This window comes from Bubalus kerabau, chromosome X (genome assembly GCF_029407905.1).
Source record: "Bubalus kerabau isolate K-KA32 ecotype Philippines breed swamp buffalo chromosome X, PCC_UOA_SB_1v2, whole genome shotgun sequence".
NCBI classification, from domain to species: domain Eukaryota; kingdom Metazoa; phylum Chordata; class Mammalia; order Artiodactyla; family Bovidae; genus Bubalus; species Bubalus kerabau.
The window spans coordinates 95,091,035-95,111,218 of record NC_073647.1 but is presented as its reverse complement, the minus strand read 5'-3'; the positions used below and the strand labels follow the sequence as shown (position 1 = coordinate 95,111,218).

General features: G+C 38.0%; 1 protein-coding gene and 1 pseudogene across 2 annotated transcripts in view; one reads left to right on the top strand and one right to left on the bottom strand.

Moving 5' to 3' along the window:
* Positions 1-20,184, top strand: part of KIF4A (kinesin family member 4A) — a 131,123-nt gene that overhangs the window by 3,960 nt on the left and 106,979 nt on the right. For both annotated transcript variants that reach the window (XM_055565490.1, XM_055565491.1), the window contains exons 4-7: positions 3,818-4,008; positions 5,131-5,223; positions 7,701-7,867; positions 8,386-8,480. In XM_055565490.1, coding sequence (XP_055421465.1) covers positions 3,818-4,008; positions 5,131-5,223; positions 7,701-7,867; positions 8,386-8,480 — 546 coding nt within the window. The remainder of the gene's footprint in view (positions 1-3,817; positions 4,009-5,130; positions 5,224-7,700; positions 7,868-8,385; positions 8,481-20,184) is intronic.
* On the bottom strand, positions 431-1,533 carry LOC129639446 (zinc finger protein Pegasus-like; annotated as a pseudogene).

Below are 20,184 nucleotides of genomic sequence, written 5' to 3'. Positions count from 1 at the left end.
GACTTTAGATTCACAAGCCTCAGATTGACAAGGAGAGTTATGTGGAGAAACTCCTTGATGCTGCTCTTTCAACAGTGCAGTGGAGATTAGATTAGATATTAAACTACAAGAACTCATTCTAATGGCTTTGTAGCATTTGGAAGAGAGGGCAGAAGATACATTACCTTGGCACTTTGGGGTTTTTGTGGACACACACCACCAATATTTGCCTTTCACTTACTGTAAGTGTAAAAGTGCTTTTTAGTTAATACTTAATAGTTAAAATGTTTGCTTTAAGAAGCCAGTTAGTAACACTTTCAAGATTTCAATCAAATTTAAAAAATTTTGCAAAGTACACAGAAAGCCAGAGTTAGTAACAATATATATTATTGTTTGACCAAGCTGTCCTCAGAGTAAGCTAGTTATTACACAATATAAAAATGACAGCCTCCTATTCAAATTTATTTACTCTAGATTTATATAGCAGGGTGGGAGTTGGAGTGCTCGGTTGACTATTTCCCATGCTGGGACTACTCGTTGTAGGCGCTGGGTTCACTGCTTGGACTTCCCACTGGGCTGTAGTTCCTCTGACTGTGACCGCCGAGGTTCAGGGCTGGTGGGAAGAGGAACTCTAAGGGATACTTGCTAACACTACAAAAACTACTGCCTGGGTAGAGGGCTGCTGCATCAGTGAAAGGCTTCTTGTTGGTGCAGGGAACTACATCAGGGGGTGCGAGGTTTTGGTTTTCAAGTGGCAAACTGGACAACTGTCCTGCTAGAGTTGAGAGCTGGTTTAATGGGTTGTCAACCATGAGTTCTTGGGGGTCTCTTGGCAGGCCCCCTGTTGGTGTGGTTTTTGCCATACTTTCATAGAAATCACTCTGGATGTTTGGGATTTCATGGGTAAAATCATTAAGGTAGTCTGGCTCCTGAACCACTGTGGAAGGTGGGCTTAAGTTGATTAGTGCTCTTCTGCTATAGCTCAGATTGCTAATTTTCTTCTGTAAACCCCTGCACATTCTCTTGCTGCTTAAGGAAGACCTAGTACCTTTAACCTAATACCATTTTAGATTTGTGCTTTTGATGATGGGACAGGATGCTTCAATCACTGCAGCAAAAGGAACACAATCCACATTTATTTGTACGGTTTTTCTCCTATATGGGAACACATATGGGCTTCCAGATGACAATCATAGGCAGATGCAAATGGGCATAAGTGACATCACTGAAGTTTCTCACCTGTGTGGTTTAAATGTGTTCAGTGAGCCAGGTGGTGCCTTTGCTGGCATAGTTGCAGTATCAACACTTGAGCTTTCCATCAAAGGTCCTTTCAAACCCATTTACTAACATTCCTGAGTTTTCATCCAAGGAAACTTCAACAGATGGGTGATTGAGTCCATTTTGATCACTATCTGTTCCAGCTCCCTGAAGAGCCTCTGCTTCTTTGTCCCCACTAACTGATCCAGAAATCATGTTGACATGATGAGTCTGCTGAGTCAGGAATTCCTGAAAATCTTTCATGAAGTCCAAAGGCTCTGGTTTCTTTTCACTCATCTTTGTTTTTGAGATATTTATATGGAGTTTACAGTTCGTTATACCTTTTCACCCCAAATCAATTCCCCCCTTCTCTTGCCACTCCAACATTGATGAAATGTAGAGTAATTTAAATTTACTCTGGAGACACACCAAGGGACTCCAGAAGGCCATGGAGGGAATTTCAGCTAAATTGAAAAGCCATACAAAGTTCACCTGACAGCCACACTGAGTAACCCCCACCACCTTGTTCAGCGCTGCTGCTGTTATCATCAGTGTCTTCATCACTGCTGCCGCCCTGTTTGTGTGTCTACAGTTCCCTTACTTTCATATTCTTAACCTGGAAAACTATGGGAATTATAGTCTTTAGAGGCAATATAAAGTAGAAAGTGATTTCAATGTATATGTGTTTGGTTAATATTGCTCTCAGCTGCATAGATAAAGCCAGTATTTTTCAGTCAGTTCAACAGCACCCTGAGTTTTTTGTAAAAAGTGCTGAAGCTTGATTTCCCCAGTTGTTAGTATATATACATATCTGTGATATTGTAAATGACTATGAAATGTTATTCTCTTGCCCCAGAGTCATGCCAGTTGATATTAGCAATCTATTACAGTGAAAATCTCAATGTAACATCTTAAGATCTTCCAGAACATCAAGGTCTTCATTTAGATGAGTCATTTCAGTTCAGTTGCTCAGTCGTGTCCGACTCTTTGCAACCCCATGAATCACAGCATGCCAGGCCTCCCTGTCCATCACCAACTCCCAGAGTTCACTCAGACTCACGTCCACTGAGTCAGTGATGCCATCCAGCCATCTCATCCTCTGTTGTCCCCTTCTCCTCCTGCCTCCAATCCCTCCCAGCATCAGTCTTTTCCAGTGAGTCAGCTCTTCGCATGAGGTGGCCAAAATATTGGAGTTTGAGCTTTAGCATCAGTTCTTCCGAAGAACACCCAGGACTGATCTCCTTTAGAATGGATTGGTTGGATCTCCTTGCAGTCCAAGGGACTCTCAAGAGTCTTCTCCAACACCACACTTCAAAAGCATCAATTCTTCGGTGCTCAGCTTTCTTCACAGTCCAACTTTCACATCCATACATGACCACTGGAAAAACCATAGCCTTGACTAGATGGACCTTTGTTGGCAAAGTAATGTCTCTGCTTTTGAATATACTATCTAGATTGGTCATAACTTTCCTTCCAAGGAGTAAGCGTCTTTTAATGTCATGGCTGCAGTCACCATCGGCAGTGATTTTGGAGCCCTAAAAAATAAAGGCTGACACTGTTTCCACTGTTTCCCCATCTATTTCCCATGAAGTGATGGGACCAGATGCCACGATCTTCCTTTCCTGAATGTTGAGCTTTAAGCCGACTTTTTCACTCTGCTCTTTCACTTTCATCAACAGGCTTTTTAGTTCCTCTTCACTTTCTGCCATAAGGGTGGTGTCATCTGCATATCTGAGGTTATTGATATTTCTCCCAGCAGTCTTGATTCCAGCTTGTGCTTCTTCCAGCCCAGCGTTTCTCATGATGTACTCTGCATATAAGTTAAATAAGCAGGGTGACAATATACAGCCTTGACATACTCCTTTTCCTATTTGGAACCAGTCTTTTGTTCCATGTCCAATTCTAACTGTTGCTTCCTGACCTTGAGGTTTCTCAAGAGACAGGTCAGGTGGTCTGGTATTCCCATCTCTTTCAGAACTTTCCACAGTTGATTGTGATCCACACAGTCAAAGGCTTTGGCATAGTCAATAAAGCAGAAATAAGTTCTCTCAAAAAGGAAAAAAAAAAAAAACAAAGGACATACGCCATATTGAATCATACTTAAATGATGACATTTCTATGAGGAACCTGATAATAGGGTTCTAATGAAGACTTTGTTAATCAAAGAAATACATGTTGGAATCCCTTCTATCTATGCATTTTCTAAGACTTCCATTTAATTCCCATAATTTAGAATTGTTCAGGTAAAAGAAGAATTCTAAAACCCTGAATGGCTTTTAGACAGTGACTTGTTCACTATCATTATCTCAGTCATATCTTTTTAAGTGTTTTACTTCCTAGCTTTTAAGAACTAGCAAGAGAAGCACACATGTGGGTTAGATATTTTTCTTCTTTGCCTATTTGGAGTAATGCATAGTCATGGCAGCCATATAATTTTTCCTTGTGTCTGACATTCCCAAGAGATCCTTGTGTTCAGAGAGCGTCTCAGTTCTGCTACAAGTAATTACTGAAGGAAATGGAGGGTATTGATTGGATGAAAATATTTGAGCCATCACTACACATGTGACTTCTGTTTTGCCAGGATACAATGCAACCGTCCTGGCCTATGGGCAGACTGGCTCTGGAAAAACCTATTCGATGGGAGGTGCATATACTGCAGAGCAAGAAAATGAACCAACAGTTGGGGTCATTCCTAGGGTAATACAACTGCTCTTCAAAGAAATTGATAAAAAGAGTGACTTCGAATTTACTCTGAAAGTATCATACTTGGAGGTAAATGATTTATCTTTATTCTGAATTCAAATTTATCTTTGGGTAGAAAAAGAAATGCAAATTGAATTTTTCCTGGTATGACTCAATAAATTGAATTTTTAGTAAATTGCATTTTAATAAATTGATAGAGAAAACTTACTGGCTCAGTTGGATCTGGCTCTCACCCAGTTCTTTCCTTGTCAGAATAGTCTGTTTAATCGGATTGTTAGAGAAGTTGGCATTCCCATATAAAAAGAAGATAGGAATACTTTGAGTTTGGCCTCTATTATTGATTCCCTGTAGAGTCTTTAGAAAAATATTTGATATCCCTTTACTGTTTTGAGGCTTGAGTGATCATGCTGCTACTCCATGAAGAATGTTTATAAAAATTGGGTGAAGTTTTGAGCTGTGTAAGTAATGATAGAGTGTTTATTCAACAGATATTTATTGAATACCTACTCTTGTTACAGGCCCTGTTCTAGGTATTTGGGATTTATCAGTGAACAAAACATAAAAGTCCCTGCCTTGGTGGATATTTTCATTCTAGTATATAGTAGTATACAAATAGACTGACCACTTACATCTAGCCCTCATGATACCAGAAACACATACCTAGAGAACTTACAACTTCTGATAATCTACCCTGGTTGATTCCATAGCAGTGATGTCTTATCTTTAAGGAGCAGTAATTAAATGTATATAATTTAACAAACAAACATGGTGCTTACTATGAAACAGTACTTAAAGTTCTGGTTGTTGAAATATTCATTGCCATTCACCCTCCAATAAGGACCTATTACTTACATTTTAACAAAATCGGTGAAGGTGATGTTATGACCATTGAAGAACTGAATTTAGATACCCATGTAGCTTTTCATTGTGTCTACTATTCCTAAGCAGCTCACTCTCAAGATAGCAGTTTTAATTTTATTACAAGTAATAAATGTGAATTTATTCTTATAAGTATCAATGATTACATTTAGGGTTAAAATCCTTTTCTTAATTATAAAAAATATGTTTGTTGCAAAAAAAATTTTTTTATATAGAAAGTCAAAGACTTTTAGAAATCGCTTGTGGTCCCACAACTCCTTGATTACCACTGTTGACATCTTGTTTTTACCACTTTGTTTTCAATAATGCCAGATTTACAATGAAGAAATCTTGGATCTTCTGTGCCCATCTCGTGAGAAAGCCCCTCAAATAAATATACGGGAGGATCCTAAGGAAGGCATAAAGGTGTGTTTGTCTCTCGTTTGATGTTATTTTCAAATGTTGACCACTTCTAACTGTTCACACTCCCTTTATTTGCCACTGTGGTTTTAAAGGACTGTTAGTACCTCAGTCTTTTGGGTTCTGTGTGAATTAGGTCCTAATTCCCTTTGTTAATCTAGAATTCCTAGATGGGAACTCTTGTGGGGAAGGAAGTTTTACCACCTTCTTACCTCTTGCTGCTGCTGCTGCTAAGTTGCTTCAGTCGTGTCTGACTCTGTGCAACCCCATAGACGGCAGCCCACCAGGCTCCTCTGTCCCTGGGATTCTCCAGGCAAGAATACTGGAGTGGGTTGCCATTTCCTTCTCCGTATTACCTCTTGAAGGAATGTTAATATCAATTAAATATTTATTGGTTATTTACAGAGTCCTGAGGCTGGGCTGTCCGGTATGATAGTTACCAGCCACAAATGGCTATTTAAACTTAAATGAACTGCAACTGAATATAGTTTGAAATTCAGTCTCTCAGTCACACCAGCCACATATCAAGTCCTCATGTGATTAGTGGCTACTGTATTAGATAGTACAGATATGGAACATGGTCATAGAAAATTCTGTTAGCCCTGTAAGACACATTGTGCTAGATCTCTGTAAGGGTATTTAGAAAGTAAGATGATACAAAAATTTTGAGTTTACCATAGGAAGAAGAGATCACTTATTTGAGAGGCTTCTGTCACATGGTATAGATGTAGGCTGAGGACCTGTAGCTGAACAAAGTTTGAGACAAGGTTAGGAGTTTTGTATATGGGAGTGGGCCAAATCCAGAAGCCGGTGTTGAAAACAGGCAGAGTTTGGTTCTAGCAGCAACTTGAGTGTTCAGGAGTTGGAGAATTTGAGGAGGGGAGTAGATAAGAATAGGGTAGTGCAGACTTAGGACAACTTGGTAAAATAATACCTTATGCATCTCCCTCTCCTCTCTGCACCGAAAGTTGAAATTTAGGCAGCAGGAGCCTGAGAGGCAGGTGCCTGTGCTTCTGAAATTTTTTCCTTCTGAGCCATTAAGTCATTAGCCAGGGGCTAAGGCAAAGCTTGAAGGATCAGACCTATTTTGAAAGCCTGATAAGTGTGGAATACAGGAAGACAATTTGCATGGTGGGGTTAAGAAACCTGGGTAAGATGCATGCTATCACCAGAAAGAATGTTGATACTTAGCCAGCTTTTGACTGACTAAGATCTTCTGTGTGCCTAAACTATACTAGAGCAGGAATTAAATCCCAAACACTATTTGAGGGGAAATTTGCAATACAGAGAAGTGTGAATTTCTGATTCAAATTGTGGTGGGTAAGGAAAAGTTTGTAAGTACTGTTCAGATGGCATGGATGGTAAGAAGTAAGTAAAGAAGTAAGGGCATTCTTGTAGTAATAGCTTAAAGCAGGAAAGCAGAAAATATACTCATGGGGGTAGTAAGACTAGGTCAGTCTGTCTGGATTAAAGGATATGTTTTAGGAACTAATAGGAGCTATGTTAAGACCAGATTATGAAGCCAGACTAAAGAGCTTAGTTTCTATCTCTTGAATAGTATATAAGCTACTTAATACTTCCTGTGGCTACTTTTATCAAGTTTTTATCTTATGTGTTTATCTCTGACTAAGTTAGCTCCTTGGAGGTTAGGAGAATATCTTAAAATCTCTTTGTACTCTCATTATTTCACATGGGGCTTAGGAGTTTGGTGACATTTTAGGAAGCAGGACTTTCAGAAGGCTAAACAAGAATGGATTGAAAAGGAGAGACTAGGATGAGGGAGGAAAATTTGGGGAAATTGCCTTATTTTTCAGGCATGTGAAGTAATATGGGTCTGGATTAGACAGGTAGATATGGAAAGGAAAAGGAAGCGATGGATTCAAAAGAAGAATTATGGAGAGTTGGTGATAGATGAAATACGGAGGAAGAGGGGGAATTAAAGGCGAATCTGAAGTTTTGAGAATAGAGATCTAGAAATGAAGAAGTAATGGAGAGAATCACTGTTGGTGGAAGGAAGATGAGTTTGGTTTTGAAATATAGGACTAGAAATTAGGGCCACAGATGTTGATTTGGGAGTTATGGCATACTAAAATCGTAGCATATTAGGGCTAGAAGGGACTTCATTATCATCTAGTTCAATCTCCAGAGGCTCCAAGAGATTTTAACTTGTACAGCTTCTCCTGGGTAGATACAGTACCAAACCTAGGACCCTGTTTTCCTAATCCAGTGGAAATTGTATCATGCTATTTTCCCTAGTGAAAATGAAATATAAAATGGGCCCAAGATATAGGAAAGAACATAGGGCCACATGGAGGAGAAAGTAGCAAAGAGAACTACTACAGCTATTTGTGTTGCCCTTACTATTCTTAGGGCCAAAGCTTACCTTCACTTGAGGCTCCCTGGAAGGCACTTATCCATTGCTACCCTAAAATGATGAAGTATTTGAAGTTGAATTATAAGAGTTTTTTCTTTCTCTGAATTAGATTGTGGGACTCACTGAGAAGACTGTTTTCATTGCTCTGGATACTGTTTCCTGTTTGGAGCAGGGCAACAACTGTAGGACTGTGGCCTCCACAGCTATGAACTCCCAGTCATCTCGATCTCATGCCATCTTCACAATCTCCATAGAGCAAAGAAAGAAAAGTGACAAGTAAGTTACAGTTTAAAGAGTTAAGATTTTTAATGTTAGTTCTACTAAAGTTGAATAATAGATTGCTTCTTGATTTAACAAATAATCAAACATCAGTACTCTGAGTACTAGTAATGAATCGATCCATTTAGACTGACTTGAAAGAAAATGAGAGCAGGAAGATGAGCCTTGATACTCACCTGCCCTCAAAGTTGTGTACCGTTCTCACTTGCTGCTGCTGCTGCTAAGTCACTTCAGTCGTGTCCGACTCTGTGCGACCCCATAGACGGCAACCCACCAGGCTCCGCTGTCCCTGGGATTCTCCAGGCAAGAACACTGGAGTGGGTTGCCATTTCCTTCTCCAATGCATGAAAGTGAAATGTGAAAGGGAAGTCGCTCAGTCGTGTCCGACTCTTAGCGATCCCATGGACTGCAGCCCACCAGGCTCCTCCATCCATGGGATTTTCCAAGCAAGAGTACTGGAGTGGGGTGCCATTGCCTTCTCCACCGTTCTCACTTATGTCCTATTATTTTCATAGGAATAGCAGCTTTCGCTCCAAGCTGCATCTCGTAGACCTTGCTGGATCAGAAAGACAGAAGAAAACCAAGGCTGAAGGGGATCGTCTAAAAGAGGGTGAGAGTAATTAAGGCCACAGTCATAGATAAAAACCTCTAATACTCTTATTGCTATTGTTGGTGTCTTGACTGGAATATTTCAGGTCACGTTCTAACAATATTGACAATTCAAGTTTGAGGCTGATTTCAGAAATAGTGAAAAACTGTTTCTTTCCCTTGCACTAATTTCCTAATTTAGGTATGAGATTTGGATCTGGTCCTTGGTTTGATTTCATCTGGCCCAGGCAAGTTTTAGTTTTTGTTTTGTTTTATCCCCAACCACTTATAATTAAAATCAGTATACTGATTCTGTCATTCCAAGTATTCACTCTCCTTCCCCAGATGTTGTCACTTACAAACCTCATCAGCATGGTTTCCATATCTTCATTTAAGTTGTTAGATATAAATGATGATGCTCCTAAGGCTAGAAGAACCCCATGGTGTATGCTATTAATATTAGAAACCTTCATCCAGCATGCTAGTGACCTGGTAATCTGCATGCTTTGGGAATGGTCTTTCAAGCAATTATTAATCTAGCTAACAAAAATTAACAACCAGCTCCCATTTCTCAATTTATACTTATTTATCTTTTATGTCATAAAAGATTTTATCAAATGCCTTGCTAATATCCAGATATACTTTGTCTACCATATTTCTCACAGCTACCAGCTTACTAACAGTGCAAAAAATAAATAAGGATTAGCCTAAATCGACCATTTCTAAGTGAGTTCAAGCTGGCTTCTAGTGCTTATTCTTCCATTTCTAGGTTCTTGCAAGCCATCCCTGTGATACTCCATCCCTGTAATAATCTAGAAGACTTATATCAAACTTACTGGTCTGTAATTTATGGAATTAACTTAACCTTTTTTTCCTGAAAATTGAAATTACATCAGCCCACTCTTCTGGAACATCCTTCTCTGTGATTCCTCAAATATCATTGACATAGCTTCATCATTCTTTTTTGAAATTACTCGCAGTTCCCTCAGCTATAATTCATCTGGTCCAAGATATTTGAACTCTTATTAAAGTAGTTGAGTTCTCGCTTACTACTTCTTTACTCATATTGGGCTTCAGTTCCCTCTTGGGAACTGAGAAGGCAGAAACAGAAATAGTAATTGAGGAATTTTACCTCTTTGTCATTTATCATTATTATACTGCTGACACAGGGTAAAGACCTATTTCTTCCTCATTCAGCTTTTTGTTCTGAATATATTTAAAAGTGCCCTTTTTGTACTATGTTTGTACTTTTGAGATTTATCCTTCTTCAGACTATTTTTAAAGGTTCTTGTGGCTCCTTTATCTTTTTTTAGGTGTACAGTTCTGAGGGTTTTTTTAAAACAGCTTTATTGAGATATAATTCACATGCCATAAAATTCACCCTTTTAAACTGTACATTGCAATGAACTTTTGTATATTCAGAGTTGTGCAACCATCACCACAATCTAATTTTAGAACATTTTCATCACCCGCCAAAAGAAACTCATACCCATTAGCAGTCACTCCCCATCCACACCCCCTTCTCTAGCCCTAGGCAACCACTAACCTATATTCCATATAAATGGAATCACATAATTTCTGGTCTTTTGTGACTGTCTTATTTCACTTAACATAAGGTTTTCAAGGATCATCCATGTTACAGCATGTATCATTACTTCATTCCCTTTTATTGCTGAAGCATATTCCATTATACAGATATACAACATTTTGTTTGTCCATTCGTCAGTTGTATCCAATTTGACTATTTTGAATATTGCTCTGTGAACATCTATGTATAATTTTTTATGAGGACAAATGTTTTAATTTCTCTTTAAGTATAACCTAGGAGTGTTATACCTGGGTCATATGATAGCTGTTTATATTTAAAATATTAACATGGGATGAATATACCATAAAACTCACTTTTTTAAAGTGTATAATTCAGTGACTTTTTTAGTATATTCACAAGGTTGTACAACCATCACTACAATAAATTTTAGAATATTTCATCATCCTCAAAAGAAACCCACACCCATTAGTAGTCACTCATTTTTTCCATTGTCTACCTCTGCCCACCCCACCTCCAGGCAGTGACTAAGCTTTCTGTCTTTATGGATTTGCCTATTCCAGACATTTCATATAAATGTAATCATACAATATGTGAGCTTTTGTGACTGGATTCTTTCATTAACATCTTTGCTTTGTTCATTCCTGTTATAGCAGGTATCAGTATTTCCTTCCTTTTATTGCCAAACAGTATTCTACCACATGAATATATTAAGTTTTTATTTATCCATTAATTTGTTGATGGACATTGGGATTGTTTCCACTTTTGGTTATTATGAATAATGCTGCTATGAGCACTGGTGTACAGGTTTTCCTGTGGATATATGTTTTCATTTCTCTTGGGTATATACCTAAGTGGAATTGCTCAAATGATAATTCTATATTTAACTTTTGAAGAACTGCCAGACTGTTTTTCATAGCAACTGTACCACGAGAAGGCAATGGCACCCCACTCCAGTACTCTTGCCTGGAAAATCCCATGGATGGAGGAGCCTGGTAGGCTGCAGTCCATGAGGTCACTAAGAGTCGGACATGACTAAGCGACTTCACTTTCACTTTTCACTTTCATGCATTGGAGATGGAAATGGCAACCCACTCCAGTGTTCTTGCTTGGAGAATCCCAGGGACGGGGGAGCCTGGTGGGCTGCCGTCTATGGGGTCCCACAGAGTCGGACACGACTAAAGCGACTTAGCAGCAGCAGTGTCCCATTATCAGTTACATGCTTTGCAAATGTTTTCTTCCATTCTTTGGGTTGCTTTTTCAGTTTTTTGAAGGTGTCCTTTGAAGCACACATTTAAGATTTTTTGATGAATTCCGTTCATTTGTTTTTTTTCTCTTATTTCTTGAGTTTGATGTCATATCTAAAAAATCGTTGCCTAATCCAAGGTCACAAAGATTTATATCTCTATTTTCTTCTAAGAGTTTTGTAGTTTTGGATGTTATTTTAGATCTGAGATTCATTTTGAGTTAAATATTTTTAAAGATTTATTATGTATTTATTTTTGGCTGCACTGGGTCTTCATTGCTGTGCATGGGCTTTCTCTTGTTGCAGCAAGCAGGGGATCCTCTTTGTTGCAGTGCACAGGCTTCTCATTTTGGTGGCTTCTCTTGTTGCAGAGTGTAGGCTCTAGGCGTGCCGGCTTCAGTAGGTGCAGTGCATGGGCTCAGTAGCTGTGGCTCTCAGAAGTACAGAGTCAGTAGTGCAGCACAGGGGCTTAGTTGCTCTGTGGCATGTAGGATCTTCCCGGACCAGGGATTGAATCCGTGTCCCCTGCATTAGCAGGCAGATTCTTAACCACTAGGAAGCCAGGGAAAGCTTTGAGTTAACTTTTATATATGGTATAAAGTGGCAGTCCAAACTTTTATCTTTTGCATGATGTAGACATTCAGTTATCCCAGCATCATTTGTTGAAAAGACTTCTTTACCCATTGAATTGTCTTGGCATCCTTGTCAAGGAGTAGTTGGAATCTAAGTTCTATTCCATTGATCTATATATATAGATATATCCTTATGCCATTACTACACTACCCTGATTACTGTAGCTTTGTAATAAGTTTTGAAATTGAGAAGTGTGAGGGCTCTACCTTTGTTCTTTTTCAAGATTGTTTAGGCTATTCTGTGTCCTTTGAATTTTCATATGAATGTTAGAGTCAGCTTGTCATATTCTGCAAAGAAGTCAGCTGGGATTTTTACAGGGCTTGTGTTGACTCTGTAGATCAATATAAGTATTGGTGTCTTTCAATTTTTTCAGATATTTCAATTCATAAACATCAGATGTCTTTCCATTTATTTAGGTCTTGTTTAATATCTTTCAATAGTTTTTTTTAATTTTCAGAGTACAAGTTTACACTACTTTTGTTAAATTTATTCCTGAATATTTTGTTCTTTTCAATGCAATGCTTTTGTAAATGGAATTGTTTTTACTTAATTTCATTTTCAAATTATTTATTGAGCTTTTATATTGATCTTGTGTGTGCAACTTGCTGAACTTGTTATTTCTAATAGTTTTTTAATGGAGTCTCTAGGATTTCTATTTACAAAGTCATGTCACGTGTGAACAGAGATAGTTTTACTTCTTTCTGGTCTGGATACCTTTATTTCCTTTTCTTACTTGATTCTTCTGGCTAGAACCTTCAGTACAGTGTTGAATAGAAATAGTGTAAGTGGATGTTGTTGTCCTGTTCCTGATCTTAGGGGAAAAGCATTCAGTCTTTTGCTGTTAAGACTGATGTTAGCTGCGGATTTTTCATAGATTCCCCCTAGCAAGTTGAAATTCCTTTCTATACCTAGTTTGTTGAGTGTTTTAATCATGAATTTGTCAAATGTTTTTTTCATCATCTATTGACATCACATTTTTTTCTGTTCTGTCAACATGGTATATTGCATTAATTGATTTTTGGGTGCTGAACCATCTCGTACTCCTTAAATAAATCTTATTATTTTTATACCTTTCGTGACTTTACTGGACTAATTCTATAATTCCCTGAGGTTTGTGGTCACAGAAGTGTATGCTCAGTTACTTTAGTAGTTAGCTAATGATTGGTCATACATGCAAGTGTGCATGCTAAGTTGCATCAGTCATGTCCAACTCTTTGTAATGCTACGGACTGTAGCCTGCCAGGCTCCTCTGTCCATGGGATTCTCTAGGCAAGAATCCCCCCTCCTCCAGGGGATCTTCCAGACCCAGGGACCGAACCTGCATCTCTTACTTCTCTGCATTGGCAGGCAGGTTCTTTACCTCTAGTGCCTCTTGGGAAGCCCAATGATTGGTCTCATTTCCTTCAATGCCTTGAGCCTATAACTCTCTTCCAGCATTTTCCTAGGGCTCTGAGTTTGTGTTGGGGCTTACTTTCAATGCCCAGGTGCTTTACAACTCTGTCTTAATTTTTACTTCTTGAGCAGAGCCTCAAAGTCAGCCAGAGGTATAAAATGAGGGCCTTTTAGGTCTTTCTTGAGCATGCATACAGCTTTCTAGCTCTCCAGCAATATATCAGAGCTTTTTAAAAGTCCTCAGTGGACATTTCACTCCCCAGATCTTCCTTTTAAGTTTTCGGCCAGGCTCTTGTTTGACCATGGCTTATTAAGTCTGGTGTGTATCATCACCAGATATTTTTATATGCATGTATATGCATGGGCTGCCCTTGTAGCTCAGCATTAAAAGAATTCACCTGCAGTGCAGGAGAAGCAGGTTCAATCCATGGATTGAGAAGATCCCCTGGAGAAGAAAATGGCAACCCACTCCAGTATTCTTACCTGGGAAATCCCATGGACAGAGGAACCTGGTGGGCTACAGTCAATGGAGTCACAAACAATCAGACATGACCTAGCAACCAAACAACAACTATATATATATAAATGCACATTTAGTAATACATATGCTATATGCCTTTTAAAATTTTGGCATTGCTAAATTAATTTATTTCCTTTTAATTACAGAAGTAGTGTGCGTGCGTGCGTGCTAAGTTGCTTCAGTCATGTCCAACTCTTTGCAACCCAATGGACTGTAGCCCACCAGGCTCCTATGTCCATGGGATTCTCCAGGCAAGAATACTGGAGTGGGTTGCCATGCCCTTCTCCAGGGGATCTTCCTGACTCAGGAATCAAACCCATGTCTCTTATGTCTCCTGCATTGACAGGTGGGTTCTTTACCACTAGCGCCACCTGGGAAGCCCCAAAGTTCATGAATCAACAAGTAGTAAGTGAGTAAGTAAGTAAGTGAAGTTGCTCAGTTGTGTCCAACTCTTTGCGACCCCATGGACTGTAGCCCACCAGGCTTCTCCATGGGATTCTCCAAGCAAGAATCCTGGAGTGGGTTGCCATTTCCTTCTCCAGGGGATCTTCCCGACCCAGGGATTGAACCCGGGTCTCCCATATTGCAGGCAGACACTTCAACCTCTGAGCCACCTGGGAAGCCCAGTATACAAACATAAGCAATATGGATGAAGATAAAATCCCCCTTGATTTACCATCTAATTTTAATCTAGAGGTAATTACTTTTACCTGCCTGGGGGGTTGCAGTCAAGATTTTTTTCTGTGTATATACTTTTATTGGTGTTTCCTGTTGTTTTTAAAGATAAATGCTATCATATTGCATATATTAGGGGTTTCCTCGATGGCTCAGGAATAAAGAATCTATCTGCAGTGCAGGAGCCACAGGAGACATGGGTTCAATCCCTGGGTTGGGAAGGTCCCTGGGTCAGGAAGGTCCCTGGAGGAGGGCCTAGCAACCCACTCCAGTATTCTTGTCTGAAGAATCCCATGGAGAGAGGAGCCTGGCAGACTATAGTCCATAGGATCGCAAAGAGTAGGACACAACTGAAGCAACTTAGCACGCATGCATACATGCAGAGCATATATTGTTTTTCAGCTTGCTTTTGTCTCAGCAATATATGTTTGAACTCTGTTTGTGAAGTGTTAGTTGCTCAGTCGTGTCCGGCTCTTTGTGACCCAATGGACTGTAGTCAGCCAGGCTTCTCTGTCCATGGGATTTCCCAAGCAAGAATACTGGAGGGGGTAGCCATTCCCTTCTCCAGGGGATCTTCCCAGCTCAGAACTCTTTTATCAGTTTATAAGTCTACCTCATTTTTACAACTATCTAGGATTCCAGAGTATACTAAGTTCACTTTAACTATTCCTGTTTTGGTTGACATTTAGGTTGTTCAATTCTTGACTATGGCAAAATGATGCCTCAGTCAACAGCCTTGTGCATGATACACACATGAGAGTGTTCCCTAGGCTATGTACCTGGAAGAGGAATTGCTAATTTGAAGTGTATACATTTCAGGTTTTTAAATACTACTAAATATTGTCCTCCAAAATGTCTGTCTCAGTATGCACATCACCTGCAATCTATGAGATTATGTTTCCCTATACTGCTGACAATCTGAGTATTATTGATCTTTTTCATTTGTGCCTGTCTTGAACATTGCATGTTATTTTTTAAAACTTTTGTTTCTCCAGTTATTTATGAAATTTAGCATCTTTTCATGTTTATTCCATTTCTCTTTCTACTTTTATGAATTGCCTGCTCATTCCTTTGTTTTGTTTTCTATCAGGTTGAATTTTTCTGGTCAACTTTAGGAGTTGTTTCTATATTCTACATATTAAACCTTGTTACATATATTGCATATATTTTTATCAGTCTCATTTTTTAACTTGGTTAATCTTATTAATTCATTTATTCAGGTGTGCTGGGTCTTACTTGCAGCACACGGGATCTTTAGCTGTGCCATGAGAATTCTTAGTTGTGGCATGTAAGATCTAGTTCTCTGACCAGGCCCCCTGCCTTGGAAGCTCGGAGTCTTAAGCTACTGTACCACCAGGGAAGTCCCTAACTTTGTTAATCTTTTGATTCATTTCTTATGTGTGTATTTCTTCTATATAGTTTTTTTCTTGAGGTAAAATTTATGTGCAATAAAATGCACATATTTAAAGTGCTCAATTTCTTTTTTTTTTAATGCTCAATTTCTTGAGTTTTGATAGTCATATGCACTCATGCAACTACTACCCCAAACATGATAAAAAACATTTCCATCTCCCCTAGAAAATTCTTTTGTGCCTCTTTCCAGTCAATTCACCCTTCCCATATTCCACTTTAAGAAAACACTTTTCTGACTTCTAGCACCAGATTAATTTTATGTGTTCTTAGACATCATATAAATGGAATCATTAGTTTTTCATGTGTTTGGCTTTTGCTCAACATAAGATTTTTGGGACAGATTTTTTTCATGTTCTTTCTTTGATTAATAATGTGTTCCTTTGTACTGCTGAGTAGTATTCCATTATATGATTATAATAGTACTTGTTCTTCCATTTTCCTATTGATAGAAATTAGGATTATTTCCAGTTTTTAGCTATTATGAATAAGACTGCCCTGAACATTCATGTACAGGTCTTTTTGTTAACATACATTTTCATTTCTCTAGGAGTGGAAGAGGTAGATACATGCTTAATTTTGAGTGCCAAACAATTCTGTAATATGCTTTGTACTGTTTTATACTCCAGCAATATTATGAAAGTTCCAGCTTATCACAGCTTCATAAATAAAGATATTGTCTTAGAAATTCTAGTGGGTGTCAAATACATCTCATCATAGTGTTTTTTTGTTTTGTTTTGTTTTTAACCACACTGTGAAGCTTACGGAATCTTAGTTTCCAAACCAGGGACTGAACCTGGGCCATGGCAGTGAAAAGTGTCATGTCCTAACCACTGGCCCACCAGGGAATCCCCCCCCATAATTTTTTTAAAAATTTTATTGAAATATAGTTGATTTACAATATTGTGTTAATTGCTGCTATACAGCAAAGTGACTCAGTTTATACATATTCATATTCTTTTCCATTATGGTTTATCATAGGATATTGAATATGGTTCCCTGTGTTATACAGTAGGACCTTGTTGTTTATCCATCCTATATATAATAGTTTGCATTTATTAATCACAAACTCCCAATTCTTCCATCCCCTACTCCCTCCTCTTGCTTGGCAGCCACAAATCTGTTCTCTGTGCCTGTTAGTCTGTTTCTGTTTCATAGGTGTGTTCATTTGTGTCATATTTTAGATTCCATGTATAAGTGATATCATATGGTTATTTGCCTTTTTTCTTTCTGACTTACTTCACTTGGTCATCTCATCATTGTTTTAATTTGCATTTCCAAGATGACAGTGTTGAGCCCCTTTTCACGTACTTATTGTCTATTCATATATCTTTTTTTGGGGGGTATCCAAGTATTTTGCCTATTTTTTTAAATTGTGTTATCATCTTTTTATTGATGATTTGCAGTTCTTTATATATTCTGAATTCAATCATCAGATATGTATATTTCAAATATTTTTTTCCAGTATGTGGCTTGTATATCTTTTTAGTGATGTCTTTTGTTAAATAAGAATTTTAAATTTTTTATTGAAGTATAATTGATTTATAATGTGTTAATTTCTGCTGTATAGCAAAGTGATTCAGTTATATATATGTATACATTCTTTTTTATATTCTTTTCTATTATGGTTTATCACAGAATATTGAATATAGTTCCCTGTGCTATAGAGTAGGACCTTGTTGTCTATCCATTCTATATATACTACTTTACATCTGCTAAAACCAAACTAGATGGAGAAACAATGGAAACAGTGGCTGACTTTATTTTGGGGGGGCTCCAAAATCACCGCAGATGGTGACTGCAGCCATGAAATTAAAAGACGCTTACTCCTTGGAAGGAAAGTTATGACCAACCTAGATAGCATATTAAAAAACAGAGACATTACTTTGCCAACAAAGGTCCATCTAGTTAAGGCTGTGGGTTTTCCAGTAGTCATGTATGGATGTGACAGTTGGACTATAAAGAAAGCTGAGCACTGAAGAATTGATGCTTTTGAACTGTGATGTTGGAGAAGACTCTTGAGAGTCCCTTGGACTGCAAGGAAATCCAACCAGTTCATTCTAAAGGAGATCAGTCCTGAATATTCATTAGAAGGACTGATGTTGAAGCTGAAACTCCAATACTTTGGCCACTGATGCGAAGAACTGACTCATTGGAAAAGACCCTGACGCTGGGAAAGATTGAAGGTGGGAGGAGAAGGGGACGACAGAGGATGAGATGGTTGGATGGCATCACCGACTCAATGGACATGAGTTTGAGTGAACTCCGGGAGTTAATGATGGACAGGGAGGCCTGGTGTGCTGCAGTCCATGGGGTCACAAAGAGTCGGACATGACTGAGCATCTGAACTGAACTAAACTGAGAACCAAACTCCCCTTCCATCCCTCCTCCATCCCCCTCCCCATTGGCAACCACAAGTCCGTTCTCTGTCTGTGAGTCTGTTTTGTAGAAAAGTTCATTTGTGTCATAGTTTAGATTCCACATATAAATGATTTATATGGTTATTTGTCTTTCTGACTTGCCTCACTTAGTATGATAATCTCTGGGTTTATCCGTGTTGCTGCAAATGGCATTATTTCATTCTTTTTTATGACTGAGTAGTATTCAGTTGTGTGTATGTACCACATCTTCTTTATCCATTCATCTATCATTGAACATCTAGGTTGTTTCCACATATTGGCTATTGTGAATAGTGCTGCTATGAATGTAGGGGTGCATGTATCATTTTGAATGACAGTTTTGTCTGGATATATGTCTAGGAGTGGGATTGCTGGATGATAAGGCAATTCTATTTTTAGTTGTGTGAGGAACCTATATACTATTTTCATAGTGACTGTACCAACTTAAATTCCTACCAACAGTGCAAGAGGGTTCCCTTTTCTCCACACCCTCTCCAGCATTTATTATTTGTAGACTTTTAATGATGATCATCCTGACTGGTGTGAGGTGGTATGTCACTGTAGTTTTTATTTGCACAAAAACTTTAATTTTGACAAAGTTCAGCTTTATCAAGTTTTGTTTTCTTTAATGCTTAGAGCCATTGGTATCTTGTCCAAGAAATCTTTGTATACCCAAAGTGATGAAGATAATTTCCAAAGTTTTCTACTTGAAGCTTTATAGTTTTAGCTTTTACATTAGTTGTATAATCTATTTTGAGTTAGTTTTTGGTTATAAACTGAGATGTGGGTTGAAAATCATCCTCTACCCACCATGAATATCCAGTTCTTCTAGCACCATTTATTAAAAAGAAACTCCTTTACTCCTTCTTTGACTTAGTATCTGAGTGTATTGAGTTGACCAATATAATGTGTGGATCTATTTCTGGCCACTATTCTGCCCTATTAGTGAATTTGTTTATTCTTAAACCTTGTATTGAATCTAGTTTGTAGTATGTTTTAATCTCTGGGAGGACAAGTTTCCCCTCACTTTTCTTTTATCAGAACTGTTTTGATTATTTTATTTCTAGGTGAATTTTAGAATCAAATTGTCAGGTTCTATGAAAAATCTTTTTGGGATTTTTATTGAGAACCAAATTCAATTTATAGATTAAGTATGATTGAGCCTACCCATCCATGAGCATGATGTCTCCACATTTATTCAAGTCTTCTTTTATGTCTTTCAGTAAGATTTGTAGTTTTCTTAATGTAATTATTACACCACAGATCTTGGTAGGCTTATTCTGGAATTTTATAGTTTTTGTTGCTATTTTGAATACCTCTTTTTCTATTTTATTTTCTAGTCGTGTTTATGAAAAGTATTCATTTTCAAATTTCCATCTTATATCTAACCACATTGCTGAGTTGCCTTCTTAGTTTCTCGTAATTTGTCAGTTATGTTTCTTGGATTTCCTAGGTAGATATTCACATTATTTTCAAATACATACTTTGGCCTTTTCCTTTCCAATATATATTTTTTTCATGTCTTTTTTCAGTATAAGGTTGAATAGTACCGATGATAGTAACCATTCTCATCTTTTTTTCCTTTTTCTGCTCTAACCAGAATGTTGCTAGCGTTTCACCTTTATCTATTGGCAGATAGCCTTTATCAAGTTAAGGAAGTGACCTGTGAGTCCTGGTTTAACAATTACATATTTTTAAAATAAGAAATGAGTATTAGATTTTATCATTGACTGGGAATTAATGAACATTTAGTATTTTCTTTTATAAATTATTTGATAGAATAAATTAAAAAAAATAAATTTTCTGTCATTGAATCATACCCAGTTGATCATGATAAATTACTTTCTGTACATTGCAGGATTTCATGAACTAGTGTCCAATTTAGGACATTTACATGTCTGTTCC